The 22,948-nt window shown below is 40.9% G+C and overlaps 4 protein-coding genes and 2 long non-coding RNA genes across 6 annotated transcripts; 3 read left to right on the top strand and 3 right to left on the bottom strand.

The window, feature by feature from the left end:
- Positions 1-3,687: 3,687 nt before the first annotated feature.
- Positions 3,688-4,834, bottom strand: LOC134191617 (uncharacterized). Its single transcript, XM_062660239.1, has one exon. The coding sequence runs from the start codon at positions 4,202-4,204 to the stop codon at positions 3,779-3,781; it is 426 nt and encodes a 141-aa protein (XP_062516223.1). The 5' UTR covers positions 4,205-4,834; the 3' UTR covers positions 3,688-3,778.
- Positions 4,389-5,045, bottom strand: LOC134191576 (uncharacterized protein K02A2.6-like). Its single transcript, XM_062660197.1, has one exon. The coding sequence runs from the start codon at positions 5,043-5,045 to the stop codon at positions 4,389-4,391; it is 657 nt and encodes a 218-aa protein (XP_062516181.1).
- Positions 5,046-6,125: 1,080 nt separating this feature from the next.
- On the top strand, positions 6,126-6,889 carry LOC134190534 (uncharacterized). The gene is made up of 3 exons (XR_009971646.1): positions 6,126-6,391; positions 6,455-6,526; positions 6,754-6,889. It is a non-coding gene; the product is annotated as an uncharacterized LOC134190534 (long non-coding RNA).
- Positions 6,890-7,242: 353 nt separating this feature from the next.
- Positions 7,243-8,072, bottom strand: LOC134190533 (uncharacterized). The gene is made up of 3 exons (XR_009971645.1): positions 7,877-8,072; positions 7,466-7,814; positions 7,243-7,401 (listed from the first exon to the last, which is right to left on the bottom strand). It is a non-coding gene; the product is annotated as an uncharacterized LOC134190533 (long non-coding RNA).
- Positions 8,073-8,610: 538 nt separating this feature from the next.
- LOC134191574 (muscle, skeletal receptor tyrosine protein kinase-like) lies at positions 8,611-13,114 on the top strand. The gene is made up of 8 exons (XM_062660196.1): positions 8,611-8,728; positions 8,800-8,930; positions 10,599-10,997; positions 11,073-11,410; positions 11,477-11,944; positions 12,023-12,320; positions 12,387-12,531; positions 12,585-13,114. Exons 2-8 carry the CDS (start codon positions 8,921-8,923, stop codon positions 12,892-12,894), a joined length of 1,968 nt encoding a protein of 655 aa, XP_062516180.1. The 5' UTR covers positions 8,611-8,728; positions 8,800-8,920; the 3' UTR covers positions 12,895-13,114.
- A 2,646-nt stretch (positions 13,115-15,760) lies between these two features.
- LOC134190532 (STING ER exit protein-like) lies at positions 15,761-21,798 on the top strand. Its single transcript, XM_062658988.1, has 8 exons — positions 15,761-15,894; positions 15,966-16,080; positions 16,147-16,188; positions 17,402-17,463; positions 21,139-21,212; positions 21,319-21,408; positions 21,464-21,550; positions 21,628-21,798. Exons 1-8 carry the CDS (start codon positions 15,771-15,773, stop codon positions 21,682-21,684), a joined length of 651 nt encoding a protein of 216 aa, XP_062514972.1. The 5' UTR covers positions 15,761-15,770; the 3' UTR covers positions 21,685-21,798.
- Positions 21,799-22,948: the final 1,150 nt, after the last annotated feature.

Below are 22,948 nucleotides of genomic sequence, written 5' to 3'. Positions count from 1 at the left end.
AAGCTAAATGTCCATCTACTGAGACATACAGATCAAATACTACTAAAACTCTAATGAATGATGTCCTGAATGTCTCTTTCATTGTCGTCCAATTATTCATTTCCCTCTGCAATTCTTCTAAGTTTTCTCAACATTACATTGGAATTGGACTTCTGAAGGCATATTGATAGTCTCTTCTCCATTGTCCTCTACACTGTGCTTCACTTGATTCACTTTCTACATCTCTCGATCTCTTGGCCAGCTGGTTCAAATAATTGTCTGCCTTTTCTCCCCAACAACCAAAATGTTCAAAAAATCAATGAAATGAAGGTAGCCTGCATGAACCTGGATGTTGTTGATGTAAATGTTTATTTATTTTTCTCCTTTCTTTTTGCAGCAGCAAATCTGACCTCTCTCGATGCTCTTACCACTGTGTCGCTACTAAATGGGTGTGCCAGAGAAAATCAAGTTTGACATTGGCACCTATTCCTGAATCATCTACTATTATATCTGGTCTGTCTTCACTGTCTATATATTGATTCTTAGGTTCTTTTTTTGTGATGCAGTTGCAAGTCCCTGAGACACTGACACCACTCTGCCACAAAATTATTGTGTTCCCGCACAGGGCCTCCACCAAGCTTACAAGTGAGGAGATGGTAACCATCAGCATCCAGTTCCCTGCCAAAGTTACAACGTGTTACACAAGAATTGAAAGGCATCGGTTGTCCTAGTCTCAGAAAAGCCGCTATCTGAAATTCATTCTTATTCATTGCAAACTTTTCTGAAGTAGGAACTAATTCTAACCAAGCTCCTGCTCCTCTTCCTTAATTGTAGAGATCGTAACCTGGCAGCATCTCTAGCACCTTTCGCATCATCTAAGATCAAATCTGCCCTTAGTTTGTAGATTCCTTGAGTAATTTGTTGTTGAAGCTTCACAGGATTTAAAGACAAATCACACAGATTTGGAGCATTTCCCAAATTGTCATTCAAAGATGGAGACAAAGGTAAGGACAAAAAAGCTGAGTCTAAGTGATATGCCAATGATTGAGATGGTAGTTCTAGGTCTGTTGAGTGAATAGTATCAACAGATTCTTGCAAGGTTGGAAAGCAGAGAGGTAACTCATGAATACTGTGAGCCCAACTTGCTACAAAGGCAATGCTCAATGATTCTTCCGTTGATATCAACCCAAAACCTCCATGCTTGATTTTTAGAGTAGCTTGTCTCCACTTGTCTGTCTGTCTGTCTGTCTGTCTGTCTGTCTGTCTGTCTTCTTTCACTATTGAACACAAAAAGCAAAATTTTACAAGAACACTATAAGTAAATCTGCTAAGCTAAATGTCCACCTACTGAGACATACAGATCGAATACCACTAAAACTCTAACGAAAGATGTTCTGAATGTCTCTTTCATTGTCGTCCAATTCTTCATTTCCCTCTGCAATTCTACTAAGTTTTGTCTGTCTGTCTGTCTGTCTGTCTGTCTGTGCATGTATTGTGATGCACTACACGGCCTAGACGTATTCCAAGCGGTTGGTCCTGATGGGATCCACCCTATCTTTCTGAAAATTGGGGCTCCGATTATCTCTCCATATCTTACTTTGATATTCAATAAGTCCCTCAAAACAGGGTTTTCACTGATGATTGAAAATTAGCCTTTGTGACTCTAGTTTACAAGAAAGGTAACAAGGAAGATCCTTGGAATTACCATCCTATCTCTCTTCTTTCTTGTATTTCGAAGATTTTAGAAGGCTTTGTCTACAGTCAATTAACGACTACTTCGAATCACAGGGAATCCTGCCCGACTGCCAATATGGATTTCACAAGAAACGATCAACTCAAGATGCACTTGGTGTGCTGGCAGATTATCTACACGCTGCAAAGGATGAGAGCCTGTGTTCTGGAGTGGTGTTTTTGGACCTGAAGAAGGCTTTTGATACAATAGATCATAACCGGCTCATCAGTAAGCTGCGATCTGCTGGAGTCTCACCTTCTGCCTCACTTTGGTTTCAATCTTATCTTGAGAACAGTCGTCAAATAGTGAAAGTGGGCCCGGATAGGTCAGGCTCAGTCTTTTGCCGAAGAGGGGTCCCACAAGGCTCCAAGTTGGGCTCGCTCTTGCTCATCCTCTATATGAGCGATTTACCAAGTGTTGTTTCAAGTTGTCAAGTTGGCCTTTATGCTGATGATATTTGTCTATATACCTCTGGAAACTCGTTTCAAAATGTTATTGCTACACTCCAGCTTGACTTGAATCGTCTCTCCAACTGGTTCACAAACAACTTGATGAGTCTTAACTGTAAGAAAACGGAGTTAGTTCTATTCAGCAAGTTTAGGAACAAACAACAATCTATGCCCAGTAAACTATCGATAGGAGGCCATACAATACAGCCTGTTGGACAGGCCAAATATCTTGGCGTTATATTCGACTGCAATTTAACCTGGCGTCCTCAACTTGATGCAGTTGTGAAGAAAGTGTCTAGGAAATTGGTATTCTACGACGCATCGGTAGGAACCTTAACACAGCTGCCAGGTCTCCGTTTGCTCGTTCAGTCATGTTCCCTGACCTTGACTTCTAGCTGCGCACCGGTGTGGAGCATCGGGACGAATTCCGTTGCTGACCGCCTCTCTTGCCTTGAAAAGAGCTAGGGTAGTTCGTGCTGTAGCTGGTCTCTCTTTTCGTGAACCAACGGGGAATCTAAGTCTCGTCTACTCTCGGCACAATCTCTTGCCTATACAGGTGCGTCATGGCATTCAATTGGCCAGTCTTGTTCATAGCTGTCTTTACGGATCAGCCCCTAAAGATGTAAGCGTGCGCTTCAACTCTGCTAACGCCTCTAACCGAGTGGTTACGAGACTTACAAGATCAGGACTAATAATTTCAGCAGCCAGAACTCTCCAAAGGACCTCGTTCTACCGTGGGCAGATGCTCTGGAACTCACTGCCGGCCCAAATTCGGTCGATGTCAAAAGTATGAAGACCGACTCTAGTAGTTGATGTGTAAGCTCATGAGTGTGGTAGACTGGTACATAGATTAGTGAGCATGCGTACGTTGGCGTGTGATATACTTAGATAAGTGACTGTTAGCACTTGTTGGATTGTTGTTGCGTTAGAGCCTGAGCATAGCGATAGACTGATAGTGTGTGATACCTTGTGCCGATCTGGAACGTAGCTTACAACTGTTATAACATACATACACACACACACACACACACACACACACACACACACACACACACACACACACACACACACACACACACTACAATGAGCTCACCGCCTTCCGGCCACGACGAGTTGGATAGGCTAGACGAACTTTTGCTGACTCTAGTTCGACAAGATACATAGTTTCACAGTTTCACAGTTCGAGTAGTTTGTTAGATGGGGAAAAGTAGTCCTAGTTTTCAGCCACACAGTCACAGTGCGTCACGTTCGGTTAGCCCGAATCGGTTTCCCTACCACACAATCTTCATCTGACAAAACTTCCATCGCTAAGCAATGAGTAGTCTGTCTTTCCACTACACGTGCATCTGTTCAGAGTGTGAATCAGGCGGCTTCAGCTTGAACATCAGTCTCTTACACTTGAGAAGCCGAACTCAAGAAACGGCTTCCTACACGTCTCTACGCAGGCAAAGTCTCTCACAAGATGTACGAAACGGTAAGTAGTGAACTTACTTACAAAGCCTAGTCTGTATAGTGGTATTCTATATCTATTGCGTATACATTCCCACACCGGTACATATCTATACTATATACCCTTACACACTTCCTTCTTTACAAAAAAAAGTTCTCTTACTCTACGCTAGCACAGCTTATAATCTGCTAAATATGCTGGCATTTTAGTTATTCTACCACTACTTCTTTGAGTCTGCTTTGAACTGGCTTGCTGCTGTTGTTTTCTTTCTTGACTTGGTGTTCTTGTCATTGGCAAGTCTACTCCTGTCATGCCTTTACCAGTCACTTGGCTCAGCTTCTGCTGATTTTTGACTGTGTTCTGTTTCATTTGTCTCAGATGTTTTCTGTTTCTGATCAATTTGGTACCTTTTGTTGTCTCTACTTCATATGATCTTGGTCCTATTTGTTTTGTCACTGTTGCCTTTTGCCACTGTTTGCCATAACCAAAAGGTTCAATCATCACCATATCTTCTGGTTGCAGCTCTCTCAAGTCCTTGGCCGTCTTGTCATAGATTTGTGCCTGTTTCATTCTGTTCCTTTGTATATTGGCCATGTCATCCTGGATGTGTCTCTTGAGAAGATTATCTGTTGCTGGCAAGAAAATCCCTTTGTTCGTCTGCTCATCACTCTTTGAGCTGGGCTCAATTCCATCCCTTCTGTGGGGGTATTATGATATTCAAGTAATGCTGCCCAGGGGTCTCTGCCACACTTCTCTGCTTTTCTCATAATAGTTTTCACTATTTTAACAGCATTTCCGCTTTCCCGTTACTTTGATGATGTCCAGGACTAGACATGTTGTGTTGAAATTCCCATGCTTTGGCAAAATCCTGAAATTCATTTGAGGTGTATTGTGGTCCACGATCTGTGATCAAAGTGTCTGGTACTCCATATCGGGCAAATTGCTTTTTCATGGCCCTGATGACTGCTGTTGTGTTTGTTGTTGTAAGTCTTTCAACTTCAGTGAAGGAACTGTAATAGTCCACTAAGACTAAATAATGATGATCCTTCACTTCAAACAAATCACTGCCGACTTTTGAACAAGGTCGCGATGGAATTTCATGGGACATGAGAGTTTCTTTATGCTGTTTATGATCAAACAGTCTGCATGTCTCACATCGCTCTACATAGTCCCTTATTGCTGCTGTCATGCCTGGCCAAAACAAACACTCCTTTGCTCTCCTTATGCAACCATTGATTCCTAAATGGGCATAGTGTATTTTTTCTAACATCATGTGTCGCAGTTCTGAAGGAATGACAATTCTTTCTCCTTTAAAAATGACATCATTCTGCACTAATAGCTCATCTCTTATCTGAAAGTATGGTACCACCAAGGGGTGTAGTTCTTGTTTTGTTTGTGGCCATCCTTGTTCAATTACTGTTCTTAGCTGTTTCATGGTTTCATCTTGCGCAGTTTTACTTTTTATCTGTTCCACTGTGTCTGTTTTGATGTGCAGAAATTCAACTGCGTTAACTGCCTCAAGATTGCAAACTGCCTTCTGGTCTTTGTCTCTGACTCTGATATGGGTGCTCTTGACAATGTATCAGCTATGAACATTTCTTTGCCTTACTTGTACACTACTGTCACACTATAATTCTGTAATCTCAGTAACAGACGCTGTAACCGTTTCGGTGCAGCATGCAAAGGCTTCCTGTGTATCATCTCTAAAGGCTTGTGGTCAGTGTGTACTGTCACTGGTCGTCTATATGTGTACTGATCAAAATGCTCCAATCTGAAAATAATCGCTAACAGTTCTTTCTCAATCTGTGCATAATATCTCTCTGTGCTAGTTAGTGATCTACTGGCATATTCAACAGGTTGGCCATTTTGAAGTAATGCAGCACCTAATCTAATAGTCGATGCGTCACATTGAAGTATGACCTCCTCTGCACTGTTGAAGTATCTCAAAACCGGTGTCTGTGTAATGGCCTTTTTAAGCTGCTTCAATGCTTCATCTTGCTCATGTGTCCATGACCACATAACATTTTGATGTGTCAATGTTCTCAAGGGCTCACATATGTCTGACAGTTTGGGTAAAAACTTTGATAAGTAATTCACCACGCCAACAATTCTTCTGACTCCTGCCACATCATTGGGTTTTGTCATATTCATGATTGACTCCAACCTTTTTTGGGGTCCGGCTTCACACCTTCATCAGTAAGTACATGCCCCATGTACTGTACATTTCTCAATCTCAATCTGAACTTGTCTTTGTTCAGTGCTATTCCAGTCTGCTTGTATCTGTTAGTAGTGCTTCAAGTTTCCGATCATGATCATGCACTGCTTGAAAACTGATCGCACCTATTCTCGGTCACAGAGTATCATATCTCGGTCAGTGCTTGCCATCTCGTTTCTACAACTCCGTTTGAGACGCAAGTCATCTCTGTCGATAGGCTCCTTATATGACTTCCTTTCGCCAAATTGTTGGTTTTGTCTTGTCAACCTCTACTCTCGCAAACAACGAAGAAGACGGATGACTCATGGGACATAATCTCGGTCACCTGATCTCGAGTGATTTTCTCTCTTCAGACGCAGATCTGAGGCGTTCTTTTGGCTAACGTTATAGTCATCACCGCTGGCTACTATACCTACGGGGTGATGTTAGTGCTCATCGTACTGTTGTTACGGCAGAACGTGAAATGTGAGAGACAAATACTCGGACATCCGGGATCATATCTCGGTCAGTCGCTGTCATCGCGTTTCTACAAGACGAATTGAGACGTTAGTCATGTCTGTTGAAAGGTTCGCTTTGGATGTTTATGCCACTGAATAGCCGGTTTTGTCTCTTCAGTTTTTCTGTTGTAGGGCGGTGGGAAAGGTGATCGACCTAATCTCGGTCACAGTATGAGCTCACTTCTTGGGTTCTACAGCTTTCAGGTAAGTGGTCTTACCTTCATTGGGCATTGTACATACGGTCACAGTCGACTAAGGCTGATTGAAAGTGTTTTGTAGTGAATTTGTATAACTATAGCAGATTCTAGTAATTAGACTGTGTTGGCAAACGTTAGTTGTCCTGTCTAAACTATGTTTTTGAATAATAATTAACATAACCTTTATTTAGTACATGTGGTTTAGTGCTAATTAGCAAATTTTGTGAGTGATAGATTGATCATCATGGAGATAAACATTGAATCTATTCTGGCACAAGTTGAATGTCACAAGAGTATGCCAGGACTCTGCATACTTGTAAACTGTGTACATACTACGATCTTGTTGATTGTAAGATTTTAGCTACATCACTTATTATCAACAACATGCACTGCTTAGCTAATTAGCTAATTCTATACACAGAAGGTTGGTTGGATATCTTCACTGGACTAATTATCACAATTTCTCAGACTCAGAACTGTGCCATGAGAAAGATTGTTTTCTCTTTGGCAACATGTCACCATTTTCATAAGTTCTCAGCATAACTCTCCTAGAGATAAAAGTAAAAAGCAGTCTGTGCAATTCTACTTGATAAAATCATCAATCATCCCATCCAAGATAAAGAATCATTATATCTGCCAGTCAAGAATGTAGAAACAGGTAGGAATATTCTCTGGTTAACTGCCAACAAAATGTGAAAATTCAGAGTCATCACGTTGCAAGTTTGAAGTCCTGAAAATAGTTAAACACACACATTCGTGACAATATAGCTCTAGAACAACAGTAGACTAAAAACCACACAATACCACCTACTCAGGAACACGTCTTTCTCAAAATCGCGTGACCGAGATTATGTCCCATACGCCATCACCTTTCTCACCGCCCTGCAACAGTAAAAACTGAAGAGACAAAACCAGCTATTCAGTGGCATAAACATCCAAAGCGAACCTTTCAACAGACATGACTAACGTCTCAATTCGTCTTGTAGAAACGCGATGAAAGCGCCTGACCGAGATATGATCCTGGATGTCCGAGTATTTGTCTTTCACATTTCACGTTCTGCCGTAACAAAAGTACGATGAGCACTAACATCACCCCGTAGGAATAGTAGCCAGCGGTGATGACTATAACATTAGCCAAAAGAACGCCTCAGATCTGCGTCTGAAGAGAGAAAATCACTCGAGATCAGGTGACCGAGATTATGTCCCGTGAGTCATCCGTCTTCTTCATCGTCTGCGAGAGTAGAGGTTGACAAGACAAAACCAACAATTTGGCGAAAGGAAGTCATATAAGGAGCCTATCGACAGAGATGACTTGCGTCTCAAACGGAGTTGTAGAAACGAGATGGCAAGCACTGACCGAGATATGAGACTCTGTGACCGAGAATAGGTGCGATCAGTTTTCAAGTTCTACAGCAACAACGTTACGACGGATGCTGACGTGACCCGCTCTACCTAGTTGCTATCCAGTATGACTATGACGCTAGCGTAGCAGCTAGGTTTGGCCGCAGCTATTTGGCAGAGAACGAGTGACCGAGACTAGGAAATGTCCGAGATGAGATCCGGGACTCTATAGCCCTGCATGCCAGACCACCACAACACGGAACTTACAAAGTGCTAAACGTCTCGTTTCTTGTTTTGTGCAAAGAACATACTGTATTTCGTCCATGTGGTTACAGACGGTTCTAATCAAAGCTAGCTACTTTGACAGGGAAAAGAAACTGGATAGAGTTTCTTCAGCACTCCCTGAATCTGTGTTCTCCCCACGTGCATGTCTTTTGCTATCTGCCTCGCTGAGATTCCTTTCTCAGACAGCTGAATAACCTTTACCCGGTCAGCTAAACTCACAACTTTTCCCGACATCATGCAAGCAAGAATTGATTTGGGATACTGTACAAGTGTACCGCACGTGTGTCGGCAAAAAGGTACAGTGTGGTCGCTTAGAAGAGATGTTAATTGCTGTAAGGTCTTTGGATTAGCAATTGTTGGTCGCGTTGGGCAGGTGGTCGCTTAGGTACAGTAGCTATTGCATGGGACAACGTTCCGTGCCAGGCAGATGCGGTCGCTGAGAGGTGGTCGCTGGTACAGGTTTCAACACTGGTACATATCTATACTATATACCCTTACATAGTCAACGGCAAGATGATCTATGGTTCAGAAGCAGACCCGGATACGTGAACTTCGTGTACGTGTACAACGAAATCGGCGAAAGGTGAGTGTTGCCCTCGAGATTGCGTGTGTTCTAGAAGCTCCGCCCCCAAATATCGGGGATCTTCAATGCAGGCACCTCCTCTTCCACCGAAATCGAGAATTAGCAGTCTAAATTGAAATTCAGCTTCACGTCTTCAATTCTTGTTCGACAATCCCGCAAATCGTGCATCTTGGAGCGCCAAAACAGGAAGAAATGAATACAGGTTAGTTGTTCTACGTCTAGGTATAGCTTATGCATGTACACACACTGCTAATTATTAATTAATGCATGATCCAGAGTCGAGAGTTAGGACATATATAAGATAGCACCTTAACTAATGGCGTAGTCAAGTCAACTGCGTAGGCATTGAGGAATCAAGTGATGTGAAAACACAAGTCACTAGCTACTCACGGGAATCCCACGAGTCTTCCATAGTCAGTGGGACCAGGGAAGATGGTGCTGACTGTTTCTCACTGATACTAGCCGATTTTGGCCATTGTCTGGGCGCTGACATGAAGATGGTTTGATGATTTCACACCTCCCTCTATAAAGCGGAAATCAAGTGTGCCTTCTATACTTCTTTCGCTCTACTTGGCTGCACATGAAAGTTCCGCCCATCGCATTTTCGACTGCACAGAGAACTTTTATATTCATAGTTTCCCTTCCCATGTGCGCTGTAGCAGTACTTCAGGCGCGTCCAAGCGACAAGACAGAGAACAATGACTAACGGTGAGCGGTATCTGTTTGTTAGGTGTTGGTATCCAGACGCAATGTCACTGTGGCTTAAATAGTAATGCCGTGCCAACTTGCAGAGCTGCCAACTCTCCCGCATTTGGGATCCTTCTCCCGCCTACCCGCATTAGGCATCCAATCTCCCGCATTCTGGCCATTGGTGGGTGTGACCAAAATGATGGGCGTGCCTGTTCTGTGTAACTGCATGTACCCTACAGTTCTAGTACATGCATGTGTAAGCACATACTTGATATCCCAATATCAATTTGTATGTGCCAGCCCCTCTCATCATTCGGCTTTCCTAGCATACTTGGTCTAAATACCAACATAGAAGGTGGAAAAGGAGGAGGGGCTGGCTACCTGGAAAATCGATGGAAGAAGGCCATAAGAAAATAGAATCCAGAACATCCCAACTAGCTACGAGAATGTGCTTGTACTTTGTTCTTAGGTTTTATAACAGGCAGTAGTACGTACAATACAAGTTGTGTTTAATTAATTAACTATTATGTTTAGTAAAATTGGTGTTGATACTATGTGTAGCTAATTAGGCATGTTAATTAATCGGTTATACATTTGTTGCACTATAATTTAATTAATTAATTAATGGCTTACACGTACTCCAACCGGGCATGCAAAATACTTAAATTTTGATGATTAGATATTATTTATATATATTATTTAACGCTTATTACAATATAAATTTATTGATATTAATGCTATTGTAGGCGTGTCCAAAAATGTAAACTCCCGCATTCTCTCCTGCAAATTCACGCATTCTGACACTGCTAGGTTGGCAGCTCTGAACTTGTGCATGTATAGTAAAGATATCAGGCTGACAATCAAGCACAGTGACAAGGATAGCAGGAATTCACAATTCGTACATGTAAGAGTGTACATCATAGTCACCAGACCCAGGACGTTGTGTGGATTGTACAGTACCTTGCCAATTCTAAGACTCTGTTCTAGAATATTCCTTGCATTGGTGTCCAGAAAGGAAAGTAAGGGTCTAAAAAGGTACATTAACGTAATTAACGGTGTGTATACTCAACAATTCTACTACAGTGCTTTAATTAATTAACCTATCCCGCCGTTAATTAACTATTGTTTTACATCAGAGTCCAATGAACTTTATATGCTGCAACAGATTTTTTCGCTGTAGCCCCCTTCACATACCTGTTTGTTGCTGCAATCTGCACAATAATGAAACTCAATGCAACACAAGACGACATGGCAGAAACATCTACATCTGCAACAAACATAAGTGAAACAAGTCTAACTTCACTCCCTGTAATATTAAATGCTGCTAACCGCTCAAACCTTTCACCAGGTCTTGCATATGAAGACTACACTTTAAATCACTCAGTGTCAAGTCGTTTCTCAATTACGACATGTGGTGGGACTGCAAATGGATCACGTTGTGTTTTCCCATTTGTAGTCCGTGGAATAGTATACAATGAGTGTACTCAAGTTAATGAATTTCAATATTGGAGGCACTGGTGTGCTACAGAGCCAGGAGAATTTGCCCGGCACAAGAAATGGGGATTCTGTAACTGTTCAGGTAATGTTCACCAAGTTAAGATGTAATAAGTTTAAATTAATAGATTTGTATAATCTCTGTGTCAACTGAATTCAGGTATAGCTATAGGTCACCCAGGCCAGCTGGATGCAACTTGTGAAGCATACAATGGCAGTCTTGCCTGTAAACCATTTAGAAGCAACCGTACAGTATTTGTTGACAACAAGTTCAGTCAACAAGTCCTTGGAAAACATGGCATGGATTCTCTAAAACAAGCATTATTAGACAGTGATGAAAAAGACAAAGATAGATGCCTGACACCCATGATAAAGACAATATGCCAAATAGTGTTTCCCGACTGTATAGATACGCATGCTCAGTACAGTGTCTACCCAAAGCCACTTTGCAAGGAGAACTGTGACCAGTTTCAACATGGAAACTGTTCTGATTATTTTGTGAGAAACACGGCCACTGTCATTGCCCACTTCTCCAAATATTACCCTGTTCATGTCTACATACAGATCCCACAATGTGATGTACTTCCCAGTACAAAAGATATGCCTTCTTCTTGTACAGATATTAGAATAGACCTGGGGTACCACATATCAAAAACAGCCATTTCTACAGATGCCATAAACCAAAGTTCAAAATCTGTGATTCAAACAATAGGCATAGTGGTAGGTATAGTCGTACCATTGTTAGTTGTAGCAGCTGTGATGATCCAGGTTATTCGAAAACGACAAAAGCAATCAAATAACTCTGCCTCAAATGCTTCATACACAGTCAACAGCAACTCCCTCATGCTTTCAGCTCCCAACTCATTATCTTCATCTATGACAGTCAAAGATGCAGTAGAGTCATGTTGTAAAGAACAGAATTTGGAAAGCATGCATTGGCAAAGTGGCACAACTGCAACAACTAATCTCAGAGAATATCCACTTGAAAAAATTAAATATGTTAAAGAACTAGGTGAAGGACAATTTGGCAAGGTGAATTCCATAAATAAAAACTACACATGTAAATGTACAATATTCATTGGTCTAGAATTGTCACTTGGTTTTCAACAGGTTTTCATGGGCATCATTGAAGATTTCAATACATCTGATGGTCATCCACTGCCAGTTGCTGTCAAATTGTTAAAACCAAGTTCATCTGACAGAATGAAACATGACTTCTATAAAGAGCTGTATGTCATATCCAATCTCTGTCATTCCAATATCATCAATCTGCTTGCCACATACGTTAATGATAACATCTACTGCATGGTGTTTGAGTACATGTGTCACGGTGACTTAAGTCAGTTCTTGCAATCTTCACAAATAGGAGAAGTTGAACAAATTATGGAAGTAAATGCAACAGTCAAAAGTGAGGAACAACCCAAACCAAAGCACACAGTAACGGTTGATAATCTAATTTACATCATAATGCAAGTTAGCTGTGGCTTGTCATACCTGGCAGAAGAAAAGTTCGTTCATCGAGACATTGCAACACGCAACTGCCTTGTAGGTAACTCGATAACAATAAAGATTGCAGACTTTGGTTTATCTCGAGATGTCTACACATCTGACTACTACAGGTGAGACCAACAAGCACCTAACATGATTAATAATAATAATATCCATTGCTTAGAGTTGCTGGTCAAGCTCTTCTTCCAATCCGCTGGATGTCACCAGAAAGCATTTTGTATGGCAAATTTACTCCTAAAACCGACATTTGGGCATTTGGAGTACTTATGTGGGAAGTCTTTACTTTGGGGAAAAAGCCTTACTATGGCCAGTCAAATCAAGAGGTCATTCAGTATGTGATGGGTGGTGGTAGACTTCCTCCTCCTGATGACTACTGTCCTTCTTCAATCCGAAAAGTCATGGAACTATGTTGGCAGCAAAATGCTGAAGAACGGCCCAAAGCACAAGACTTGCCTAACATGTTGCAGATATAGAAATTGTCATTAAATTTTTTAGTAAAGTTCACAGTGACAGTTCTTTGGCATGTATCTAATGTTGCATGCATCAAATCAAGTTTTTTTCACAATGGAATGACCTGTAACTGGTAATTAGCTCAAACTAAATACAACTTGCTGGTAGAAAGCTTTGAGTACTAGAAAACCATCTACATTGTAGAATCTGACAAATATTTGCCAGCAATCATTCGTGCTGCTCAAACATAACACATACTCTAGTCCACACACCCTACCAACCAGTGAAATAACTGCAATCTACGTTTAAAGAGTAGACAACATACATCCCAGTGAGCTAGATCCAAACACTCCTCATTCCAACTGAACCTATTCACTGTTTCCAAAAGACCATATCTCCCATAATGAAAACTATGATCTCAAGTTTTGTAGCAGACCAGCAATTTATATTAAGAATGATATGTGTTACCACAGAACAGAACAGACTGACAAACTGTTCAGGTGAGTCAGGTTGAGGGGTGTGAACAAACCGTTCCATTAGTGTTAGAGGTTCACTTGAATTTCAAAGACTACTAACTTTAACTAAGACTGACAAGCGTACAGTGCGCACTAACGACACATCGACTGGAATGCCAATTGACCCAACCGATAACAATGAGAGTATGGGCTGCATTCCAACTGTCCAGTTACTCGTCTACAGAAGTATTACTGTAACCCTAGCGCATGCATATCTCAGGTTAATAAATAATTTTGTAGTGTCACTAAATGTATTATAATTGTAGATGAAGAAGAGATTACTGCTAAAGTGCTGCAATTTCATCTCTGATCTCACTATAACTCATGACCCAGACTTGTCAATGAGTGCATATGTAGCTAAATATAGACAGATTTATACTTAACGTCAGAGGTGGTCACCATGACATTCAATGTACATATTGCCTTGTTCCCTTTTCATATGGATATCTCCTAGACCACATAGAGACTTTAGAACCATGCCAGGTATAGTAGAAATTGATTTAGATGGCCAAAATTGGCATCAAAAAGGCTTTCATCAAGTATATTGTAGTAGGGTAAAGTAAATCTTTCCTACCTGAAGTTTGATGGCGAGTAATAGGGTCCCACTATGCAAGATACCACTTGTTTAGTCCCATAGGAATGGGGACGAAAGGCTAGCAGTAGGTCCTCAAAATCAGCCATCAAAGTTTCTCACTTGTCAAGGATACATGTTCTGATTTCTCCAAATCTCTGGAAACCTTCAGGGTGGTGGCCTCCTTTGAATTACAATTAACTGAAATCTTCATGAAAAATTGTTTTACGTCCAAATGCTGATGTTCCCCAAAACATACTCGAAATGAAGAAGCACTAGAAGTTCAAACCCTCGGCTGGTATGCACCTTGAAGGTAACTAGTCGTGCTATGACAGAATGGTTTAAACAATACCAATTAACCACCACGCACAGCGAAAGTATAAAGTACATACAAAAACCAGCTTTTGGTTAGCTAGGTACAAAAGCAGCAGCACTGATTTTCAGTGAACAAACCACGATTTCATGCACCTACAATGTTTTGGGCTTTCAGAAGATGACACTATTTATGGAACAAGCATAATGTTACAATCTTTGCTCTCTAGATGTCTGGTTCTTTGTGCAACTTCTCTAGGCATCTGATTGCTTGTGCAGCAAGTCGTAATGAGCCACGATGGGCAGTTTTAGGCGTGGCATAGGTAACCCCAGAGCCAAAACAAAACTAGATGTGGGAAAACATGAATGTTACAAATGTAGCTAGATTATGCGTTGATTCTAATAGTGCTAAACCCTCACGTACAACAAAAGAAACAGCTCGTCACCGATTTTGCAGCTCACAACAATCTAGACGTCTGGTGGTTTGTGCAGCTTCTCTAGACATCTGGTTGTTGTCGTAATGGGGGGAAACATGCACGTTTCAAATGTAGATCAGGTTGTTTCGAAGTGCTGGAACAAGCCAAATGTTAACAAGTCGGATAGCCTCGACGCACCTTACGTGATAAGAGTAACGAGCGTGATCATTTGTTCTGTTTGTTGGTGGGCAAGTCACAAATGTAGAGCAAAACAAGCAACTCACCACCGATTTTCCAGCTCACAAGAATGTAGACATCTGGTTGTTGTCGTAATGGGAGAAAACATGCATGTCACAAATGTAGTTGTTTCGAAGTGCTGGAACAAGCCAAATGCTACAAGTCGGAGAGCCTCGATGCTAGGCCGGCTGGCAATATTCGCCTTAAGTGATGAAGTAACAGGCGTGATCATTGTTCTGTTTGTGGGTAGGAAACTTAAGTTACAAATATTGAGCAAAACAAGCAGCTCACCACCAATTTTCCAGCTCACAAGAATGTAAAAGTCTCGTTGTTTGTGCAGCTTTTCCAAGCAGCTTGTTGTTTGTGCTGCTTCTCTACTAGCTAGACGTCTGGTTGTTGCCTACTACTAGTAGTAGCAGCTACCAAACAAAGAGAGGTGGAGCCTCGTGATGTCATCACGTTCGTCTATTGGTCGGTAATGACACCACTTCTCGTCTATTGGTCGGAATAGCTTCATTTGCATCTGCACTAATCGACTATCTATACGGTCAGTCGGTCGCTCGGTCATCGAACAATTACTATACCCTCAGCCCGGAAATCCGGGCCTCGGGTAATAACCAGCCCTGTGTAATCTCATCAGCCCTAAAACAAGTAAATCAGATCAGAACTTACAAGCACTTCAAATTCTACCTGTGACAGTGCTTAGCATTAAAGACACAGATCCGAGCCGTATAAATTAAAAATAGAGATTCTACTCACCACCCTTGTAAGTGTAGGACTTCTCTTTGCGCGCTTCCTGCGTTCTTTGAGCATGCGTCCTCGATCCATCGGACCTCCCGTATGTGGAAATGCCTAAAGTGATATCTAAGAGCGTAGTTTGCGAAGATAGCAGAGACAAAGAAGAATATGACACAGGTCAAGGACCTCTGTGTGTATACTACTGTCTCTGTGGTCAGATGGCTCTCATAATAGGTAAGAAACTGCTAGAGTTTTCTCCCTCTCTCTCTCTCTCCATTCTGACTGATCATGATCGTTGTCTACAGATTGTACAATCGATCATCTGCCTCTTAGAAAGACTGATGGCGCTCGAGTGTTAGACAAATCCAAGAGATCGTGTAAGATTACCACGGACTATGATACAACAGTGTATTTGAGAAGGTGCATATGATTCTAACAACCGTTGATCTTTCATTGATATTACGTGTTGCTGCTGTCTATATTCAGAGAGAAAGGAGTCGAACGTCAAGTCCGACAAAAGTGTACAAAGTAAGTTTAACGTAATTCTATAGTTGGCGTTTGTGGTAGAAATCAATTAAGCTGGACCTGCATTTGAGCAAGGTAGACTTTTCTGGTTAAGTTCTTGCAAACGAGAAATTTGGCAACTTCTTTAAGTTAAAATCTTGTGTGGCATTTGTGCACAATCTCGATCATTGATGTTGTTTTGTTGGAATTTGCTCTCATTTTGGAATTAGCTATAGCTGCAACCGATTTGTCGTACACTGCAAGAACATGGATGGATGGATGGATGGTGTGAGTCACGTGTGTGTGTGTGTGTGTGTGTGTGTGTGTGTGTGTGTGTGTGTGTGTGTGTGTGTGTGTGGCAGTGCGTGCGTGCCTGCATGTCTCTCTATCTGTTTGCAAACAATCTGGCATGAAAACAGTCTGGCACTTGCTTGGCACTCACTTGATTTTCCATGGTGCTCACTTTGAGCGCCATAGTGCCCACCCTTTGTAACTAACAGAATGAAAAGGCACTAAAGTGTTAATAAAGCCCTAGGCTGCTAAAGCCTAACAGCTATCCACCTTGAATCCAATTAGTCTGAGTCAATAAAGAGCGTAAGAAGGGGCTGTACACATTGACTACCATGTGGGATTGTTGACATCCGGTACGATACCTCCTGAAGTTCTGCAAAGACATAATCACATTGGCTGGCACACTATTTAGCACCAGAGTTAACGATGAGCGTGTGCGCTGCATTCCAATCATCTGTCTGTTCGTCTGTTTATCAATAGTCCGTGTAACTACAGACCACACTACTGTAACCCCGGCGCATGCATGCTTCTGGTTAAAAATACAGCATTTCTGATGCCATTTATTGTGAGCTGTCTTCGGAGTCTTCTTTATTCCAGTAACAGCTCTGTTTGACCGTTTTTCCTATCTTCAACAATCTAGTGCAACAATAGACATGAATATCTTTAACTTAATGTTGTTTGAACGAATGTGTAATTACATCAACCATGTAAAATTAGGGCAATAAACATAAAAGCATTGTTTTGCCAAGACTGAGTTTATAATAGTAAATTGAAAATGTGTAGCAGATATGCAGGAGTAAGAAGTGACACTCTGTAGTTGTCCAGCTAAGCATACTTGGTGTTACTGGTACAGGCTGTTTTTAATCTAAAATATTGTAGTGTAGCCTTGTGTGTAGATGTTGATTTTTGGCGAGAATTGAGAATTTATATTATGGAATGTGTTTAGCTGTGGGCTACGTTTGTTTTACCAATCATCCACGGAAAGTGAAGTAACCTTCATTGTTGATGGTAAGCTGTACATGCACAAACAAATAAACAACAAAAGAACATGCATGCATGTGTGAAAGCGTGCGCGCACACACACACACACACACACACACACACACACACACACAGTGGAGTGAGTGGTCGACACGACCAAACTCATTTATGGCTTTGCTTGTGTTTCCAAAGACCAATGCGTGCCGTGCAGGAGTGTCCACAAACATTGCATGTGAAGTTCCTACTCTTAGAGATCGTCTTTTGTTCCTGCCTTTTTTGTTGGTGTGTTTTCAAACATTAGTCTTCAAAATGATCTAGAGATTTTTTCGAATAAGATCTCCACAGAGATATGTCTGACGCATAGCTTTCCCAGTTGGAATATCAATATTACAAAATTTCAAATTGGATTTCAATGTGTCTTTAGAGCGTAATTTCTGACCACCTGCTGTTCTAGAACCTTCCTTCAGCTGACCATAAAACACTGCCCTTGGGATTCTATCATCCTTCATTCAAACAAGATGGCCACACCATCGAAGTTGAGCTTGTAGTAGTAGAGCCTCAATTCCAGGCGTGTTGCATTTCTTCAGAACCTCGGTATTGGGTATCATGTCTTTTTATATTTCCAATTTTGTGAAGACATCACATGTGAAATTGGTCAAGCTGTTTAATGTGTCTTCTATATAATGTCCAAGTTTCACAACCGTAAAGTAAAGTGGTGGTCACAACTGCTTTGTAGACTTTGGCCTTAGTGGCTGTGGTTATGCCATGTTCATTCCAAAGGCGTCTAGTCAGGTTGCCAAAGGCAGCACCAGCTCTACTCAGACACACTGAAATATCATCATCGACAACACTGTTTTGAGACAGAGTACTTCCTAAATAAGAAAACTTGTCAACCGATGTCAAAGGAGTGTCATACACTTTTACAACAGGAGGTGTGTAAGAAGACCCAGGTTTTGGTTGGTACAAGACTTCTGACTTCTTGAAACTTACAGTGAGCCCAAAACGTCGTGCAGTGTTTGAAAAACAATCCATGATGAATTGAATATCCTCTATGGTGTGCGCGACAAGGGCACAATCATCTGCCAAGAGCAGGCCACGTATGAGAATGTCACTGACTTTAGTTTTTGCATTGAAGCAACGAAGATTAAAAATGTTCCCATCAGAGCGCGTTTGAAGGTAAACACCTTTATCGCAGTTCCCGAAGGCAACGTGTAACATGACAGAGAAAAAGATGTTAAATAACAAAGGTGCAAGACCGCATCCTTGTTTAACACCATTTGTGACTGCAATGGACTTGGAAGAAGCTCCACTGTCAATGACGCTAGCTGACATATTATCGTGAAATGATGTTATGATATTGACTAGATTGCACGGACAGCCTATTTTATCGAGTAGTCTCCATAAGAGATTTCTGTTGACAGAATCAAACGCTTTTGTCAGATCTACAATAACTATGTAGAGGTCTCTATGATGTTCACGACATTTTTCTTGTAGTTGTCTAGCAGTAAAGATCATGTCGGTAGTTCTCCGACCTGAACGAAAACCACACTGAGTCTCTGGCAATATATTGTCAGAGATATGTTTGGTTAATCTATTCAAATAATTTGAGCCATGATTTTCCCGGCAGTAGATAGAAGCGAAATGCCATGATGATTGTCACAAATTGAGCGGTCTTCCTTACGTTTGTATAAATGGATTATGGTAGCATCTTTGAAGTCTTTGGGAACCGCTTCATGATGCCAAATAAGCCCGTAGAGTTGAGTTAGTTTTTCTACCAAAATTCTACCACCATGTTTAAATATTTCAGCTGGAAGGCCATCCAACCCACACGCCTTTCCAGATGACATTTGCTGAATTGCATCAGAAACCTCATCTACATGGGGAGACACCACTAAATGATCTTCACATGCCAGCTGTGGAATGTCATCTAACACCGTATCATCAACGACAGAAGGACGATTTAGTACTAGATTGAAGTGATCAGCTCAACGCTGAAGAATGTCCTCGTGTTTAGTAAGCAGGGTTGAGCCATCATGAGAGAAAATAAGTGTTGTACTCCTAGACTGTGGACCAAGAACTGATTTTACACCAGAATAAAATTGCTTCATGTCATGTTCGTCGGCTGCTGCTTGTAGATCTGCTTTCTTCATCCACCAGTTTTCTTTCAGTGAACGTAATTTAGCTTGCACACTCTGATGCAAGCTGGTATAAGCTATTTTCTTAGCAATCAAAGATTTATCTCTGATCCACCCTAGGTGTGCTTCCCTCATGCTGTCAAGGAGAGGCTGAATTGTAGGTTCATTCATGTCGGTTCATTCATGTCAAACCAATCCTGATGTTTGCGTTTGGTATGACCTAAAACGTTAGCTGCACATTGAAAGGTCTTTGTTTTCAAATCCGTCTAAAAGCAGTCAATGTCAGATGATTCTGTCATACCAGCCAACGAATACTCTAGTTGATCTTGAAACTGACATCTAATGTCTTCGACGAACAGTCGTTTAACACACAACTTTTTGGTAGCCATCAAGCGTTGCCGATGTTGCTTGGGCTTGATGACAAGAGATGTGATGCACCTCACAAGCCGATGATCTGATCAACTACTAGAACCCCTCACCACTCGAGTTTGTCTGTCATCACGCAGATCACGTTGTTGCACAATTACATAGTCCAGAAGATGCCAATGATGTGAACGTGGATGCATCCATGTTTGTTGTCTTATACTTGTTGGATTGTTGAAAGATGGTGTTTGTTATAACTAGAGTGTACTGAGTACAAGTACTGAGAAGCAGTATCCCATAGGAATTTCCCTTTCGTACACCATGAGGACCAATTACTTTACACCATGATGTATAGTCCCGACCAATGCGAGCATTAAAATCTCCAAGAAGCAAAAGTTTATCTCTTCTTGGCACTGAGTCAATAACAGTTGTCAATTTTTCATAAAACTCTTCCTTACAGGCATCTGAAGCTGGTAGAGTTGGTGCATGTGCACTAATGAGAGTGGCATATCGCCCATGAGGAAGATTTAGACGTAGTAACATTAGACGAGAATTGATACCCTTAGGTAGGAACTCAAGTTTGCGTACAATGCTGGATTTTATTGCAAAACCAACACCTGCTTGTATGCTATGTCTTGGACCACTACGCAGTATGTGCTTGAGGGCTAAAGACAATTTTCTCTACTGAGAAGTAAGGACATAAAGCAGTCTGCTGTGTTTGCATTTCAAGAGGTGGCTCTCTATATTTAGAGCTATTTGTACTTTGAGCAATTATTTGGAAGTTTTAGTTACTTGTTGAAGCTGAAGGATGGATGAGCAAAGGATTGTGTCAAGATTGGCCACATAATATGTAGTACACCTGTAAGTACTGTTCATAACAATTGAATGATTTTAAATCTGCACACCGTTGGAATTTTATTTTCTCATCCCTTACCTAATATGAACAGCTGTTTATAGACATCAAACTACATGTTACACCCACTTTTAGTAATCTATTGGACAGAATCACAGCACTTTATCTAATTGTTTTAAACACTCAATCACATCTTGAAATACACAAGCTGTAACAACCTTGCCAGTTATTTTTTGTATTTTTTAATAAAATTTTATACGGTTAATCAGAACTTGATGCAAGAATTGTGCATAGAAGTATTTAATCTTCTCTGTTGTCAGGAAAACTTGACTTTTCCGTTTCTCGTTGCAGGTGCTCTGTTTATTGGTGGTGATGGAAGTAGCAAAAAGGCTGTTGTAAAGCAAGCAAAACCAGAAAAAAGAAAAGTATGTTAATGTAGTAGTGGTGTAAGATTGCCTATGTACCAGCAGATAATTTACATTTTCCTGCTTCCTTTTTTTAAATATTTTGTTGATATTACTTTGCTCATAGGTTACGCTGACGAAGAGAACAAAAGATTTTGGAAAATATGGGTCTGTTACTGTGTCTACAATAGACGAAGAAGAAGAAGAAATTGAAGCTGTTGGTTTGTCGACATCACTTTACCATGGTTTCAACCAACATACTTTTGGTTTAGAGAGAGATTGCTACTTCATTTGCTACTAATGCCAAAGTAATCAATGATCGACTTCAAAAGCAGACCAAGCGGAGAGGAGACAGAGAAGTGGGTTTGCTTTTGAAAGTTGTCATAAGATGTAAATAATCAAAGGATTTGTATTAATTAATTAATCTGTGTATTAGGATGGTGATAGCACAAGGAAACGACAGAAGGGAACACTGATTGATAACAATATGTAGGAAGGTGATACAGTGGTTATTTTTGAATTATCTTTCATTAGATATTAGCATTATAATTATATGATAGTTATGTTGTCAGCAAATAATGTAGATGACAAAACCATGAGTTTCTTAGTAAGTTGCAATGATTCTTGGCAGGTTGCATCACTGAGAGTCAGACTGATATGGGTTGTGAACTCAGTACATTAAATGTTGTATGTATTCAGTGTACTCTCTAATTCAGGAGAAAGTTGAGGCAATAGATTTGCATTGGTGTTGTTTGTTATCATTGGCTGGAGTTGGCTTTCCTTTGTTGTCTGTATCAATGTCGATGGCTTCCCATAGTTTAGTTATTGAGCTTCATCTCCCATAAGATTTGGATACCAAATTATCACTCTATTAGTGACCCTCTCTCTACAACCAGGTGTTAAAGACTACTTATACACCATGCAAGAGCCACTAGCTGTTTGACAGTATGACTACGTTGATGACTAAAAAAGCAAAGCAAAGTAACAAATAAGCAACAAGACTGCACAGATTTTATTTTTAGAGAATGTTTTCTTTGGTATCATTCATTAGGAACGATGTCAAGCATAGATGTCAGAAAATTAAGAAATTTGTTAAGACAAAAAATCACTGTTAATTAATATAGTGTTGTAGATGTCACCAGTTACAAATTGTGTTGAGTCACAGTAGTTGTATAGTGATTGAGTAAATCTGTTTTGTTGACATCGAGTAAATCTGTTTGTCAACAATGTTTGTACAAGGTTTGGCTGGACTTTTCATGTTTGACTGGGCTGTTCAATGTGTGATATTCAATCTTCAATTTTTTATTTTCTGACGCTCAAAAGCTCTTAAATCTTTGAAAACGTTTCTATACATGCATATAAACACGAAAATTCCAGCAACTGGTAACGCAATAGTCTGTAATGAATGATGTAGACTCCGCTGCTGTGACTGCTTTGGTGATCTCTGCGCATACAATTATAAATTCCTCTGCATCAACATTTGACACAATGATCCTGACCGCAATAACAAATAGTCACATATTGGTGAACCCGCCTCAATTAGATTTGACTGTGATTGGATGGCTCGTCTGTGTACTGTTTTGTGACGTTAAGCGTACTAGATTGCCGCATTGTTGTCATTGTAGCGTCAGCGATCCGAGTGGTTGAGTAGCCAGACGTGCGCTCTCACGCTCTAGATCTAGATCTGTTGTGGAATTTTGTGAGAAATTGTGCGTTTCACCTAGCTAGTTATGGTTTCGAGGAACTTTGGACTTTGC

Source organism: Corticium candelabrum, chromosome 15 (assembly GCF_963422355.1).
Source record: "Corticium candelabrum chromosome 15, ooCorCand1.1, whole genome shotgun sequence".
Classification (NCBI taxonomy): Eukaryota; Metazoa; Porifera; class Homoscleromorpha; order Homosclerophorida; family Plakinidae; genus Corticium; species Corticium candelabrum.
The sequence above is the reverse complement of the archived record's forward strand: the minus strand, read 5'-3'. Positions and strand labels throughout refer to the sequence as shown.

What these genes read in the sequence shown, in the direction of transcription:
- LOC134191617 (XM_062660239.1), bottom strand. Translation starts at nt 4,204, where the DNA reads ATGGCCAATATACAAAGGAACAGAATGAAACAGGCACAAATCTATGAC.
- LOC134191576 (XM_062660197.1), bottom strand. Translation starts at nt 5,045, where the DNA reads ATGAAACAGCTAAGAACAGTAATTGAACAAGGATGGCCACAAACAAAA.
- LOC134191574 (XM_062660196.1), top strand. An exon ending in GTGAAGGACAATTTGGCAAG is followed by an intron (nt 11,945 to 12,022) that starts GTGAATTCCATA and finishes GGTTTTCAACAG; the next exon opens with GTTTTCATGGGCATCATTGA. An exon ending in AGTAAATGCAACAGTCAAAA is followed by an intron (nt 12,321 to 12,386) that starts GTGAGGAACAAC and finishes TCATAATGCAAG; the next exon opens with TTAGCTGTGGCTTGTCATAC.
- LOC134190532 (XM_062658988.1), top strand. Translation starts at nt 15,771, where the DNA reads ATGCCTAAAGTGATATCTAAGAGCGTAGTTTGCGAAGATAGCAGAGAC. An exon ending in ACAACAGTGTATTTGAGAAG is followed by an intron (nt 16,081 to 16,146) that starts GTGCATATGATT and finishes GTCTATATTCAG; the next exon opens with AGAGAAAGGAGTCGAACGTC. An exon ending in CAAAACCAGAAAAAAGAAAA is followed by an intron (nt 21,213 to 21,318) that starts GTATGTTAATGT and finishes CTTTGCTCATAG; the next exon opens with GTTACGCTGACGAAGAGAAC.